The following is a 16,334-nucleotide window of genomic DNA, read 5'->3' as shown; positions in this document are numbered from 1 at the left end:
TACGTTTTAGCCAGTTTTGAAATTTTTGAGAAAAAAATTACCAAAATACCCCTGTGTGGCGAAAATTTTATTTTGATTGTTTTTGATCTAAAATAGTATATATTCTCTAAAAACTCGATATTGAACAATGATTGTTCACAGGAAAGGAAAGAAACTGATATGTAAGCCTTGCGGGGTTTCGGTTGGCATTCCGGATAATGAGTGTCAATCGGGACGTCGCGGCTATTGTCATGGGCCTGAGGGAGGTTCCGGGTCGTGACATAGCCCTCGGCCAAGGTATCCCTGATAACTGAGGATGAGAATAATTTTTAGCATGAGCCAAAGTTTGAAGAAATTCATAAGCCATGTTAATTACTCGATTTATATGAATTGATTTTATTTGGTTGAAATAAGTTGAAAAGTGATGAATTTCAGTATGTTAAACTGTTTTATCTGTCTCCACTTACTCGCCTTTAGATAGTTTAGATGGTGTCTGTTTACTCACTGGGATTTTATAATCTCACCACCCTCATTTCCTCACATTTCAGGCTCAGGGAATTCCATAGTTAGCTGACTTTGACAAGGACCTTCATTTGGACTTGAATCTGCAAAAGCTGTAGGTTTTCAGCTTCCGATGCATTTTGGTTAGATGTGGGCCCACGTGTCATTGTAAAAGAAACTTTATGCTTTGGTTATTTGCTTTATAGTATATATGAATATAATTAACTTTTATGCTATAAGAATTATTTACCAATAGCTTTATAAAAATTATTTTACAAGAAAATAGTTTATTTTATTGAATATTTTTATTATATTCAAATGGTCAAATTTTCACTTCAAATGAATGTTTTAGATACTAAATCTGTTTTTAAATCACTAAATATATATTTTCTGCTTACCTACTACATTTTTAGCAAGTTTTGAGATTTTTAATGAAAAATGACGAAAATACCCCTGTGAGCCAAAAAACAATATGTTATGTTCTGATTTGGAAATGACTCGTAATCCTTCGAATTATGATATTTGATAACTATTGCTCACCGGGGAAGTGCGAAAGCTGATACGAGAGCCTTGCGAGGTTTCGATCGGCATTCTGGGTGAAAAATGTCTGTCAAGGCTTCGCGGCGGTTGTCACGGGCTCGATGGGGAGTTCCGAGTCGTGACATTTTTATTTGTGTGTCTTTATTTATTTTTACTTGTTTATCTTTATTTTATTTGTTCAAAATTTGTCATTTCTTTTGCATGTTGTGTTAGCTTTAATTTTTAGTGTCAATTCTAAAAAAAATTAGAGATATTTTAACACCTTGTTTATAATTTTTCCCTATTCTAGGATGATATTTTGATTATTTTATGATTTTAGCTTTTGGGAAAAATATGGGTATGATTTAAGTTTGTGTTGATATTCTTGTGATAGCTTCATTGTAAAATGTGACTTTCAGTAATTTAAGTACTATATTTTTTACTTAGAATTGTCACGTGATTTGGGAAAAGTTTAAGTTAATAAAACTATAATGAAGTTAAGGGTTCTATAATTTGTTTGATTATCTCTTGAGACAAAATCTTATATAACACTTAAGATAGGAAGTGATTTAAGCCATCTTTGGAACATTTGAGCTTTTTTAAGCTTATCTAGTTAGATAATTATCCCTAGTCACCCCTTCTTTAGCTTAAGTTACCTTTTCTTTGTATATACACAACTATATTAACATTAGCTTTTTTATTTAATTCCAACAGTTTGAAACTTTCACTCTTAAATATTTTGATCTTTCTAGAAATTGGGGGAGAAAGGTGAGAAAACAAATGTTGCATGCTAGAAATTTATCCCTTGTTTATAATTGTCACAAATAAGTTTTAAGGTGTAAAAAAAGAGAAACAAAAAAAAAATAAAAGTGTATTATACAAAGGAAATTTTATTTCAAGTTTGTGGATGCTATAAAAAATATAGGGTAAAATTCCCCAACCCCTGAAGTTTTAGTTGAAATTTCAAGCGGGTCCATTAATTTTCGAAATGGACACTTCCTCCCTAAATGCAAACACTATTAACAGAGATTAAAAAAAGACTAAAATGTCTTTTCTTTTTTTTATAATTTAAAAAATAAAAAAAAAGAAAGGAGCACTTATCAGTGTTGTCACGACCCGGTACTCCCTTCGAGCCTGTGACAACCGCTGCAATGTCTCGATAGACATTCATTACCCGAAATATCAACCGAAACCTCGTAAGGCTCTTGCATCAATTTTACGTCTCCCATGTGAGCAACAGTTACTAAATATCATGTTTTAAGGGAATATAAACTATTTTTAAATCAAAAACAAACAAAAAGTAATTTCTGCCATACAAGGGTATTTTGGTCATTTTTATCCAAAAATTTTGAAACTAGGTGAAAATACAGCATACGATCGAAAAATATACATTTCTTATCTAAAAATAATTTTAGTAATCTAAATCATCCATTTAAAATGAAATTATGGCTAATCAAACTAAATAAAAATATTAAATAAAATATCCCATTTTCTTATAAAACAATATTTATAGAATCTTGCATAAATAATTTTTGTAGCGTAAGAGTAAAATAAATTCATATATATAATAGTACACTAAACCAGGTATACAAAAATATTCTACAATCATATGTGGGCCCCAAAATAACTGAAAATATACAAAATTGTAGACCTTGGATTTCTAGGGATGCAAATCCAAAAGCAACCCTCGACAAAATCAGCTGTCTACAAATTGTCCTGAGCCTGAAATGGGTAAAAAAAAAAGGTGAGTTTTTATAAACCTAATGAGTAAGCATGGTTCATCTACAACATCTAAAGCCGAGTAAATGGAGACAGTTAAATGATCCCATCATAATATGATTCATAACATTTAAAACTCATTTCAATTCATATAAAATAATTACATTTCATTGAAATAATCAACAAGGCTTATGATTCTCTTAAAAACTTGGCTTGTGCCAAAACTCATACTCGATGACACCTTGGCCCGGGCATCCAACCGAGTTCATCAAGGATGTTAAAACGACATATACCCATAAAATATGTTTTTACTTTTAAAATATAGCCATTCATTGGCATTGGTTGAGTTTCATCCTCACGTGTTGGTTTGGCGTGAAGTGAACTCTAAACTTACCTTAGGAGATACCCTCCATGCCTCTCATACTAAGATAAAATGTAACGGGGTTTACCATACCCCTCAATAGGCTGGTCCACGAAAACCCGCTCACTACAGTAAGCTAATCAAATAACCCACCAAATCAATAAAAATTTCGACAGCATGACATGGCTAATATAATATTATCCAGCCTGTCAAGGTAAAATAAAATAGTTTGTATAATCCACAAACCACAAATACAGCCATTCATGCCATCACATTGTCATAAGCAATCAATTCAAGCCATATATATAGATAACACAAGTATATAGTCTCCACCTACTCAATTTCCAAAATCGTCATTGAATTGCAAAATAATTTATAAATCTCATTCATTTAACCAACACTTAACTTATAAAAAATAAAAATCTACAATTTAAGTTCATTATTCTTTAAAATCATAAAAACGAGTATAAACTATTTTAGATAGTTAAGGTGAACATTTGTTTACTCACAATAACAGGAGTTTGGAGTACTCCTATTCTTGGTCCTTGGGTAAGATATCTTTACCCTTATCAGAGGACTCACCACCTATACATAATACACGACACGTAATTCAATATATTTGTGCCAAACTGTTATAAAACTATTTCAGGCTCTATATGAATGCATGAAATTGAATGAGAATTGTTCGAATAATCACTTAAAGATGGTATTTCTACATGGGTTCAATTATGAGCAGACTAAATTTGTGTTTGACCTAACTCGAACTATACACTATTGAATTAACCAAAACATCCGATTCAACTTCAAATATATTCATTACACTTCCAATATTTCAAATACACCAAAGTACCTCAATGAGCTTGATTGTGACTTAATTTATCGTAACCGAAATTCTTTTCGATTCCGAACTAATGTGCTAATTAGTGTTAACACAGTCCAATAAATCCATCTATATCATTAAGAATCAAATCCAAGTCCATTCACTATGATTTTCTCATTATTGTTCATGTCGTTTACTAAAGGAACTATACTTTTCGATAATCATTTTCGATATCTGATACCATAAATCATCAATTATGAGCTAAATAACATGAAATACAACAAAATCCATGATCAACATGTCACCTATAACATTCGGCCAAAGAGGGTTGTTGAAGGGCATGTGATTTTCTTGCTTATTTTTCATGCCAAACATCATCAAACAACTAAAAACACTAAGATATCATGAAATCTAGCAAAATCCATCATCAAAACCTCTCTCCCTATGTTCGGCCAGCAAGTATTCCCTCATGGAAACTTGTGTTTCATCCATAGAAAATGAAAAAAAAAGCATGGAAAAGGTAGATCTTAAGCTAAAATTGAAAAATCTTACCTTTGATTGCTTTGTTCTTTGAAATTCAACAAATTTCTCTTGAATTTTCCTCTCTAGGGTTTGTTTCTATTCTTTTCTCTTTGTTCTTTGCTTTGGCCGACCATGAAGAGTGAAATGGGAGAGTTTATGTTGAGTTTATAAAGGAAATTATAAAAATATTAAAGCTTGATATGTGTTACCATGTGATTGGTCCATTGTTAAAACTTAACAATTAAGCATTTTCTCACCACCCACATGTAATCTCTTAATTATCCAAAGTATAAAATAATAATAGGTGAAATTCATGGGCTTGACAAGTGTTATGGTGGTGTAAAATTTCAAAAATTCCAATTACGTCCTCGTGGACACGTAAAATGATTGTTTTGCCCTTATGTTCGAAAAAAAATCGAAATTAAAATTTTTCATTTCTCAAATTCAAATCATGCTCCAATTAGGCAAACTTGTTAAAAAATTTCGTCCAACATTCCCATTTTACCCCTACGTTATGAAAATTTTTAATTTGACTCCAAATTAATCCTCAAGCTCTGAATCACCATATTAAGAAATTTTACAATTCAATAACTCTCAAATATATCCTAAAATCTCTATTCAAACTAGTTCAAGGTTTTAATCGACTTAATTGTACCACTAGGTATGATACCGACTTTTAACGATTCTTTGAGGCATCCTAGCATGTAGATATGCTATCAAGTACATGAATGACATGACAAGTATATAATAGAGTAGGGCTTAACAAGTGCTCCCCAAAGGAGTGGTAGAAGGGAACTGTCATGACTCGGTACTCCCCTCGAGCCTTTGACAACAGCCGCGGTGTCCTGGTAGACACTCATTGCTCGAAATGTCAACTCGAAACCCCGTAAGGCTTTACTATCAGTTTCTCTGTTCCCTTGTGAGCAACCATTGCCAAATATCGTGTTCTAAAAGATTTTAAGCCGTTTCCCACTTAAAACAAATAAAATATTAATTTTCGTCTCACAAGGATATTTTGGTCATTTTTCTCAAACTTTTTGAAACTGGCTAAAATGTAATATACAAGTACAAAAGACATAATTCATAATCAAAATGAGTTTAAAGTCTAAAATCTTCATTTAAAACGAAATTATGGTTATTTGAATATAATAAGAAAATAAAAGAAATATTAAGTAAAATATTTTATTTTCTTCTAAAACAATATTTATAGAGTTATACGTAAATAATTTTTGTAGCGTAAAAGCTAAATAAAGTTATACATGCTGAAATACAGTAAGCCAAAATATTTAATTTAATTTACAATAACAAGAAGGCCCCCAAATAAACAAAAGTAAAGAGGACTATGAACCTACGGTTTGGAAAATGCAGATCCCACGGTAGTCCTCGATGAGATCAGCTATCTACAGTCTATACTAAACTTGAAATGGGTGGAAAGGAGGGTGGTGAGATTATAAAATCCCAATGAGTAAACAGACATCATCATAAACATCTAGACTTGAGTACGTGGAGACAATAAAGTAAATCATCATAAACTGGGTTATAGCATTAGAACACATTTCGTTCAAAACACGTAAAGAGGCTTATGAATCTCATAAAAACTAGGCTTGTGCCATAAATCCATTCTCGGGGACACCTTGGCTGAGGCATCCTACCGAGACCGCCAAGGCTATTAAAATTCACATTTCACATAAATCATGTTTTTGTTTTGAAAACATAGTCGTTCCTTGGCGTTGGCTGAGCTCCCCCTCACGTGATGGTTTAGCGTGAAGTGAACCCTAAGCTTTACCCCAGGAGATACCCTACGCGCCTCTCCGTTCGAGGTAAGAATATAATGGGGTTTACCGTGGCCCTCTAAAAGGTTGGTCCACAGAAACCCTCTGCTGCAGTGATTAATTAATATATAATCCACCATACAATAAAACTCAATAACATGATATGGCAACTTTTGTAATTCACATTTCAAAACAATTGCCAACTAGCCAATCATGCCTAATTTACCATAAGCCAATCAATTTAAACAATTGAATTGCAACAATTCATAGTCTCCGTGTACTCTATTTTTCAAAATCATTATTAATTCCAAAACCATTTATAAATTAATTTCATTGAAACACATTTATTTATAAAACATGAAAATTTACCTTTTTAAATTCCTTTTTCCATAGAATTCATGAAATCATCTAAAAATCCACCCTAGATAATTAAAACGACAGTAAGTTTACTCACAATGTCTAGAGTGCAGACTTTCGAAGTACTCTGTCTACTGGTCCTCGGATGCAATTTCCTTGCCTTTATCGGAGGACTCACCACCTTGACACAGTACAAAATCGAAAAATTTACCAAATTGGTATTAAATCGAAATTAAACTAATTTAGACTACCAATGCATGATATGGAATGCAAAAATGCAATGGTAACTATCTAAACCCCGTATTGGCCTAATTCGTCTTATCACCCGATTAAATTCCTAATGCGTCCATTTAAACTCCAAATTAATTTTTTTCAGTTTCTATACCACAATTGCACCCAAATTGACTCAATGTCCCTCAGTATGGTGCAAATTATCAGTTCCAATAACAAATTACGAAAATACCCCTAGTGGGTAAAAATTCATATTTTTGCTCCCAAAATTCTCATTATTTTTCTAGGCTCATAATTCATCATTCCTTAACCAATTCTCCTAGAATAAAAATCAAACTCATCCTCATTCACTACATGGTAAATTCGGCCATTAATGGTTGGGGGAGAAAATAAATTCTTTTCTTGTTGTTTTGTTTCTAAATATGCTAAACTAACTAAAAACACTAAAATAAATTAAAATCAAATAAATCCAACAACTTTCTCTCTCCTAACCCATTTTGATCAGCCAACAATTTATCATAAAAACATGTAATTTAAGCATGGAAAATGAAGAGAAATGCTTAAGGAAAATAGATTTCAAGCTTAAGTTGAAAAATCCTACCTTTTTCACTTGTTTTCCTTGATTTTCCACACTTTTTCTCTTGAAATTCCTCACCTAGGGTTTGTTTTTCCTTTCTTTCCCTCTCTTCCTTGCTTGGCCAAATATTTGAGGAATAATGCGCCGATTTATGCTGATTTTTAAGTTAAATAATAAAATATCCTAAGCTTGACACATGGCATTTTCTAATTGATCCATTTTTAAAATTTTTAAAATTTAAACATTTTATCTCCACCACATGATTAGTCAAAGGTCAAAAATCAGAATAAAGGAAGACCATGTGCTGGAAAAAATATCCTGGTGGTGGAAAATTACAATTTTGCCCTTGGGGTGGCAAAATTACCTTTTTACCCCTATATTCTAAATTATACCAAAATTAAAATTTTTCACTTCTAAACCTCAAATCATACTCCAATAAGTCAAATGGGGCCAAAAAAATCTTTCCTAAAATTTTCATTTTGTCCTCAAGTGGCAAATGACCATTTTACCCCTGGATAGTGAAAATTCCTATTTGACTCCAAATTGATCCCCAAACTCCGAATTACCATTTCGAGTCATCTTTGGACTATGACGCTCTTAATCTCACCTTAAAATTCCTATTTGATCTAGTTCGAGGATTCAATCAACTTTGTTGTACCTCTAGGTACAATACCGACTTTTGTAAATTTTTCGAGACTCTCCTAGCATGCAATCATGCTATCATCACATGTATGTAATGACTAGTATTTTATAAGGTCGGGCTTTATAGCACTACCCCCCTTAAAATAAAATTTTGACCTCAAAATTTCACTTACCGGATTCGAGGAAAAGATGTGGATATTGGTTTCTCATCTGGCTCTCTACTTCCCACGTCATCTCCTCCATTCGAGCATTCTTCCACAATACTTTCACCATTGGAATGCTCTTGTTCCTTAGCACTCGATCCTTTTGATCTAGAATACGTACAGGTTGCACCTCGAACTTCAAATCCTCATGCAACTCAATGGGAGATGTCTCCAAAATGTGAGAGGGATCGGGAACATACTTTTTCAACATCGAGACGTGGAAGACATTATGAATCCGATCTAACTCTGGGGGTAATTCAAGTCTGTAAGCCACTGGCCCAATCCTTTCAATGATACAAAAGGGTCCAATGTATCTTGGATTGAGCTTTCCCCTCTTTGCGAATCGAATCACATCTTTCATTATCCAATAAATACCATAAATTATCACAATAGTATAATCAAATAAGATTTAATACTTGGAAATTTCAAATTCTTACCTTTCCAAGGAGAAAACTTAAGAAAAACTTTATCGTCGACTTCAAACTCCAAATCTTTCCTTCATTTATCCGAATAATTCTTCTGCCTATCTTGAGCTGTCTTTAATCGCTCTCGAATAACCTTGACCTTATCGTTTGTCGAATCAATCAATTCTAAAATACCCCATACTTTGATATGGTGATAAATAAAGTTGATCGAATGCAAATTGAGATCAATTAAAATGTTTAAAAGTGATAAAAGATGAAAGGAGTAGTTTAGGATAAAATATTCTGAAAGTGAGAAAATAACAATAAAATAATAATAATTTTATCGGAGGAGAATTTGTGAGATAAAAGGCGATTCAGAAGTCAAGTGAGGCATAATAAGGTATTTTGGGTACCAACGAGACAAGATAAAATTTTTAGAATAAAATAATATTTTATTAATGAAATAATATTAAAATATTAATATTTAGCTTGATGTCGAAATTAGTTAAGAAGAAGGATCATATGGTTGATCCAAGTGGGGGAGAAGATGACAAGCCCGACTCTATAAAAATATTTATCATGACATACATGTGATGGATAGCATGTTTGCATGCTAGGAAAGTCCCGAAAAATTTACAAAAGTCGGAATTGTACCTAGAGGTACAACAAAGTTGATTTAAGCCTCGAACTAGATTAAATAGAGAATTTACGATGAAATTAAGAATTTTAAAGTCCCAGAATGGTTTAATATGGTAATTCGGAGTTCGAAGATCAATTTGGAGACAAACAGGAATTTTTGCTATCTAGGGGCAAAATGGTCATTTACCACTTGGGACAAAATGGGAATTTTAGAAGAGATTCTTTTGGCCCCATTTGACTTATTGGAGTGTAATTTGACTTATTGGAGTAAGATTTGAGGTTTAGAAGTGAAAAATTTTAATTTCGGTATAATTTAGAGTACAAGGGTAAAATGGTAATTTTACCACCCCAGGGGCAAAACAGTAATTTTTTCAGCACATGGTCATCTCTTATCCTCATTTTGACCATTGACTAATTGTGTGGTGGAGATAAAAAGGATTAAAATTTTTAAAGTTTTAAAAACGGGCCAATGACATGATGCCACATGTCATGCCTTTATTAATTTATTATTTCCCTTTTTAAAAGGCACAAAAATCAGCTCATCTTCCACCCCATGGCCGGCCAAACCAGCAAGAAGAGAGAGAAAATAAAAACAAAACCCTAGAAAGAGAAAATCAAAGAAAAAGTGTGAATTTTCAAGGAAATTAAGTGAAAAAGGTGAGATTTTTTCTATTAAGCTTGAGTTTTCTTATTCCCAAGCATTTCTCTTTATTTTTTATGATTAAATTACATGTTTTCATGATGAATTGATGGCTGATCAAATGGGTTAGGAGAGAGAAAGTTGTTAGATTAATTTGATTTTAAGTTATGTTAGTGTTTTTAGTTAGTTTAGCATATTTAGGAACAAAACAACAAGAAAAGAATTTATTTTCCTCCATTACCATTATTGGCCGAATTTTCTAGGGGAATATTGGCTGATGATCTTGATGTTTATTTGAGGAATTATGATGAATAATGATGAATTATGAGCCTAGAAAAATAATGGAAATTTTTGAAGCAAAAATACAAATTTTTACCCACTAGGGATATTTTCGTAATTTGCTACCGGGACTGATAAATTGAATCTCATTCATAGTCACTAAGGTAATTTAAGTATAATTGGAGTGTAGAAAGTGAGAAGATTGATTTGGAGTTAAATTGGAGATAATAGGCCGAATTAGGTCAGCACCGCATTTAAACGGTAGTCGGATAAGTTGTATATTATATCATGCATATATATCGAGCCTGAATTGATTTTATAATGGTCAAGTATTGATGTGGTGAATTATGTATTGTACATTGTGGATAGGTGGTGAGCAAAATACACTGGTAAAAATACAAAAATTGTGCTTGGAAACTGGGATTAGGAGTACATTGACTCCTAGAACAGTGAGTGAACTTATTATCGTCTTAATTATCTAAAGTAGTTTTATACAACTGTGTGATTTCATGGAAAATGGGTTTAAATGGTAAATTGCTATGTTTTAAGAGAAATTGTAATTTTATAAAATGATTTTATAAATTTTCTGAAAAATCGAATATTGGTTTTGAAAATAGAGTAATTGGAGACTGCTAGTTTGTGTTGCAAATTTATGGTTTTGAATTGAATGGCTTATGATAATAAATGAGCATGAATGGCTAAACTGATTTTGGTGTTAGAATTATTTATACTGTGTATTCAGCCTTAAGAAGCTAGGTTACGATAAATTGCCATGTCATGCTAGAATGAATTTTATTGATTGGTATATTATATATTAATTATTTACTGCAGAGGGGGTTCCATGGACCAGCCTATTAGAGGGGCACGGTAAACTCCATTATATTATTACCTCAAACAGAGAGGCGCGTAGGGTATCTCCTGGGGTAAAGCTTAGGGTTCACTTCACGCCAAACCACCACGTGAAGGGGAACTCAGCCAACGCCAGGGAACGACTGTATTTTTCTTAAACTAAAATATATTTTAAGTGTATACAAAATTTTAACAGCCTTGGCGGACTCAGTTAGATGCCCTGCGCAAGGTATCACCGAGTATGAGTTTTGGCAGGAGCCAAAGTTTTAAGAAATTCATAAGCCAAGTTTATTACTCGATTTTTATAGATTGATTTTATTTGGTTGAAATGAGTTGAAAGGTAATGAAATTACAGTATGATGATTTATTTTAATTGTCTCCATTTACTCGACTTTAGATAGTTTAGATGGTATCTGTTTACTCATTGGGATTTTATAATCTCACCACCCTCATTTCCTCACATTTCAAGCTGGGGGAATTCCATAGTTAGCTGACTTTGACAAGGACCTTCATTTGGACTCGAATCGGTAAAAGCTGTAGGTTTCCAGCTTTCGATGCATTTTGGATAGATGTGGGCCCACGTGTCACTGTAAAAGAAATTTTATGCTTTGGTTATTTGCTTTATAGTATATATGAATATAATTATCTTTTACGCTATAAGAATTATGTACCGATAGTTTTATGAAAATTATTTTACAAGAAAATAGTTTATTTTATTGAATATTTTTATTATATTCAAATAGTCAAATTTTCACTTCAAATGAACGTTTTAGATACTTAATTTTTTTTAAATCATTAAATATATATTTTCGGCTTACCTACTACATTTTTAGCAAGTTTCGAGGTTTTCGAAAAAAATGACGAAAATGCCCTTGTGAGCCAAAAAAAAATATGTTATGTTATGATTTGGAAATGATTTGTAATCCTTCGTATTTTGATTATTTGATAACTATTGCTCACCGAGGAAGTGCGAAAGCTGATACGAGAGCCTTGCGAGGTTTCGATCGACATTCGGGGTGAAGAATGTTTGTCGAGGCTTCGCGACGGTTGTCACGGGCTCGATGGGGAGTTTCGGGTCATGACAAATTCCACATTCACCAATTTCCTCTCACCTACTTCACCCTAACAGAGCGAAGTTCGGCACTTCCTTCCATACAAAGCCTTGTATGGTGCCATCCCAATACTAGACTGAAAGCTGTTATTATAAGCAAACTCCACCAATGGCAAGTGTTTGTCCCAACTCCCAATAAAGTCAATGACACAAGCCCGTAACATATCCTCTAAGGTCTGAATAGTTCTCTCAGATTGACCATCTGTCTGTGGATGAAAGGCAATACTAAATCTCAATTTAGTTCCGAGAGCTTCCTGAAATTTCGGCCAAAATGGAGAAGTAAATCGAGGGTCTCGATCTGACACAATAGAAACTGGAACTCCGTGTAATCTCATAATCTCATCTATATAAAGTTTCGCCAAATTCTCAATAGGATACGTGCTAAGGATAGCCAAGAAATCAGCGGACTTAGTCAGTCTATCCACAATCACCCAAATAGCATCCTTCCCACTTTGTGTCCGTGGCAAACCCAATACAAAGTCTATAGTCACGTGTTCCCACTTCCATTCAGGAATCGGTAAAGGTTGAAAAGTACCTGACGGTTTTTGATGCTCCACCTTGATCTGTTGACATGTGAGACATTTCGCTACAAACGCTGCTATGTCTCCTTTCATACCCGGCCATCAATAACTTTCTTTAATAGTTCGATACATCTTGGTGCTTCCGGGATGTAAAGCATAGGCGGAAGAATGAGCTTCCTCCAAAATAGCTCGTCTCAACTGATCATCCTTAGGGACACAAATTCGGTCTCTAAGCATCAAAGTACCATCATCGCTGAGTCTAAACTCACTAGTTTCTCCATCTTGCAGCTTTTAAACTTCCTGTTTCAACCAATCATCAGATTTCTACAATTCTCTGATCTGATTCAACAATGAAGGTCTCACAACGAAACTAGCAAGTAGGGTTCCATCCTCACTATTATTCAACTGGATCCCTAGAGATTTCATCTCAAGTAACATCAAAAAATAAGAGCTCCGAAATGTTGCTAACGACGATGAGGATTTACAACTTAAGGCATCCGTTACCACATTTGCTTTTCCCAGATGATAATCAATCACTAAGTCATAATCCTTCATCAACTCCGACCATCGTCTCTATCTCAAGTTAAGCTCTTTCTGGATGAGCAAATACTTCAAACTCTTATGATCTGTAAAAATCTGACAATGCTCACCATATAAATAATGTCTCCAAATCTTTAATGCGAAGACTACTGCTGCTAACTCCAAGTCATGAGTAGGGTAATTCGTCTCGTGCTTCTTCAACTGCCGGGAAGCATAAGCTATTACCTTCTTGTCCTACATCAACACACACCCTAACCCCAACTTAGATGCATCACTGTATACCATAAATTCTTTTCCATTAACAGGAAGTGTTAAAACGGGAGCGGAGGTTAACCGGTTCTTTAGCTCCTGAAATCGATTCTCACAAACATCATCCCATTCATACTTAACTCCTTTACGAGTCAAACGAGTCAAAAGAGCTGCTATCAATGAAAATCCCTGAACAAATCTCCGATAATAACCGGCTAAGCCAAGGAAACTATGAATCTCTGTTACCGTTCTCGGTTGCTCCCATTGCAAGATTGCCTTAATCTTTTTGGGATCAACATAAATTCCAGCTCCGGACACAACATGTCCCAAGAAAACCACTTCTTTCAACCAGAATTCACATTTAGAGAACTTGGCATAGAGTTGTCTCTCGCGCAAAGTTTGCAACACAATGCGCAAATGGGTAGCATGTTCATCATCATTCTTCGAATAAACCAGGATGTTATCTATGAATACTATCACAAACTTATCCAAGTATGGATGGAACACCCTGTTCATAAGATCCATAAAAACTGTCGGGGCATTAGTCAAACCGAACGGCATCACCAGAAACTCATAATGCCCATAACGCGTCCTGAAGGTAGTCTTGGGTACATCCTGCTCCTTAATCCTCAACTGATAGTACCCAGATCTCAAATCAATCTTAGAGAACACCATAGCACCTCGTAATTAATCAAAAAGATCATCAATTCGGGGTAAAGGGTATTCATTCTTGATGGTCACTCGGTTTAGCTGACGGTAATCAATACACAATCGAAGAGTGCCATCCTTCTTCTTGACAAATAGGACTGGTCCTCCCCAAGGAGAAATGCTAGGGCGAATGAAACCTTTATCCACCAAATCTTGCAACTGGACTTTCGGTTCCTTTAACTCTGCTGGAGCCATTCTATATGGAGGAATAGAAATAGCTGCGGTACCAAGAAGTAAATCAATAGGGAACTCAAGCTCTCGATCATGAGGTAATCCCGGTAAATCATCAGGAAATACATCAGGAAACTCATTTACTATTGGGACATCCTTTAACTTAGGTTCCCCCTTTGAAGTATCAATCTCGTGTGCCAAATAAGCTGGATACCCTTTTTGCACTAATTTCGAAGCTTTGATGGCCGAGATTACACAGGATGGTAATACTCGGCGTTCCCCTATAAACACAATCTCTGCTCCCTCCGAATTTCAAAGAACAACTTCTTTTCGGAAACAATCCACATTCGCCCGATGTGCAGTTAACCAGTCCATACCCAATATTAAATCAAAATCCAAGATCTCTAGAGGAATTAAGTCACCCCTAAATTCTTCCTCACTTACCCTTACCCTACAGTCTCTATAGCAAGTATTTCTAATCAACTGTTCTCCTTGAGGGGTATGCACTACAATTTTTCTCTCTAATGGTGATGGGTTTCTATCAGCAATTGATGCAAATGTCGTACTCACATAAGATCTATCTGAGCCAGAATCTATCAAAACGTAAGCATCTTTATCAAATAAAGACATAGTACCTGTCATCGCTCTAGGTCAGACCCGTGCCTTTTCTTCTGTCACTGCGAAAACTCTTGTCGAAGTACGAGTTTGTGGTCTCGAAGGTGGATGCGTCGGGGTATTACTCTCCACACCGAACCGTATGGCTACTCCCTGTCTCGATGGCGACCCAGAAGAATCTCTCCTCTGCATATTAGTGCGAACTGGTGGAGATGATGCAGTTACATTGGTTCGTCCTAACCGTGGGCAATTACTCCTAATATGACCCGACTGACCACAATAAAAACATCATGCAGGCCCCCTACACAGCCCAACATGATAATTCTCATAATTTCTGCATCTGTCAAAACCTCCGAAACTCTTCCCAAAACCAGTCATAGCAGATCTGCTAAACCTCGAAGGTCTCTGCTGTGATGATGGAAATGAAGGTCGAGGAGATGTCACGAAAATAGAAGTAGTGCTCTCTGAAGTCGCTGAGTCCTTACCTCTTTTTACTGGCTGACTAGAAGACATACCAGGATTCCTCTTTTTTGCAAACTCAGTCCGAATCTTCTTATTCTCAATCGCGAGCTTCTCAGCCCGTAAAGCCATCTGTAGGACCTCCTTATGTGGCTCCCTACCAGTCACTGTCATCCGCTCTCTAATCTCATTACGGAGCCCTTCCTTGAAATAACTGGCTTGATCCTGCTCAGATTTCACCAGATCCGACACATATAACATCAACTCATTAAAACGAGTCTCGTACTCCTCTACAGTTAGATTCTCCTGTTTCAAACTCAGAAATTCTCTCTTCTTTTCTTTCTGATGGAAATAAGTGAAATACTGACCATTGAATTCCCTGAGAAAATCGGACCATGTTTGAGGAGTAGTGGAACGGGACTTCACCGAATTCCACCAAGTACGAGCCCTCTTATCTAATAATCTCGTAGCCACCATCAGCTTCATGTCGTCGTCTAATCCCATATCAGAGAGAGTCTCTGAAACCTGATTTATCCAGTCTTTTGCCACAGTAGCAACAACTCACTCGCGAAAGGCACACAACCCAATTGCCTAGCCTCCTTCAGCTTCTTGGAAATGGATACATCCTGTACTGATGATGGAACTAAAGGAGTAGCTGGAGGCACTACAGGTGAAACTTGACCAGTCTGAGCTTGACCAGCCATTACGGCAAAGAAAGTTGCCAATGCCTGTGCTGCCTCAGTAGGCATGGCGGGAATACTAGTAGGAGGCTGAGGAGATGGAGGATATGGAGGACTATCGGCCTGCTCAACAACAGATGCTGCCCGAATGGTAGACGCAGCCGATTCCTCCTCTACTGTATCTGGCTGATGACGTTGGGAACGACCTCTTCCCCTCCTAACTGATCTAGTGAGAGGTGGGTGTCCGCGTCGAGGAGGCATTATAA

The 16,334-nt window shown here is 35.3% G+C and overlaps 1 protein-coding gene across 2 annotated transcripts; it reads right to left on the bottom strand.

Moving 5' to 3' along the window:
* Nucleotides 1–2,541: 2,541 nt before the first annotated feature.
* LOC148761730 (uncharacterized) lies at nucleotides 2,542–16,326 on the bottom strand. 2 transcript variants are annotated; one of them, XR_016027548.1, is made up of 3 exons: nucleotides 7,383–7,512; nucleotides 6,648–6,731; nucleotides 2,542–2,721 (listed from the first exon to the last, which is right to left on the bottom strand). XR_016027548.1 is itself a non-coding variant. In XM_088808458.1 (3 exons), the coding sequence occupies exon 1, from the start codon at nucleotides 15,890–15,892 to the stop codon at nucleotides 15,218–15,220; it is 675 nt and encodes a 224-aa protein (XP_088664584.1). In that variant the 5' UTR covers nucleotides 15,893–16,326; the 3' UTR covers nucleotides 2,542–2,721; nucleotides 6,648–6,731; nucleotides 14,950–15,217. The 2 variants fall into 2 exon arrangements, 1 of the variants encoding a protein (XP_088664584.1); XM_088808458.1 differs by lacking the exon at nucleotides 7,383–7,512 and adding an exon at nucleotides 14,950–16,326.
* Nucleotides 16,327–16,334: the final 8 nt, after the last annotated feature.

The sequence above is a fragment of the Theobroma cacao genome, chromosome 7 (assembly GCF_053813885.1).
Source record: "Theobroma cacao isolate CCN51 chromosome 7, ASM5381388v1, whole genome shotgun sequence".
Taxonomy (NCBI): domain Eukaryota; kingdom Viridiplantae; phylum Streptophyta; class Magnoliopsida; order Malvales; family Malvaceae; genus Theobroma; species Theobroma cacao.
Note: the sequence above shows the minus strand (reverse complement) of the source record. Positions and strands in the feature narration are given on the sequence as shown.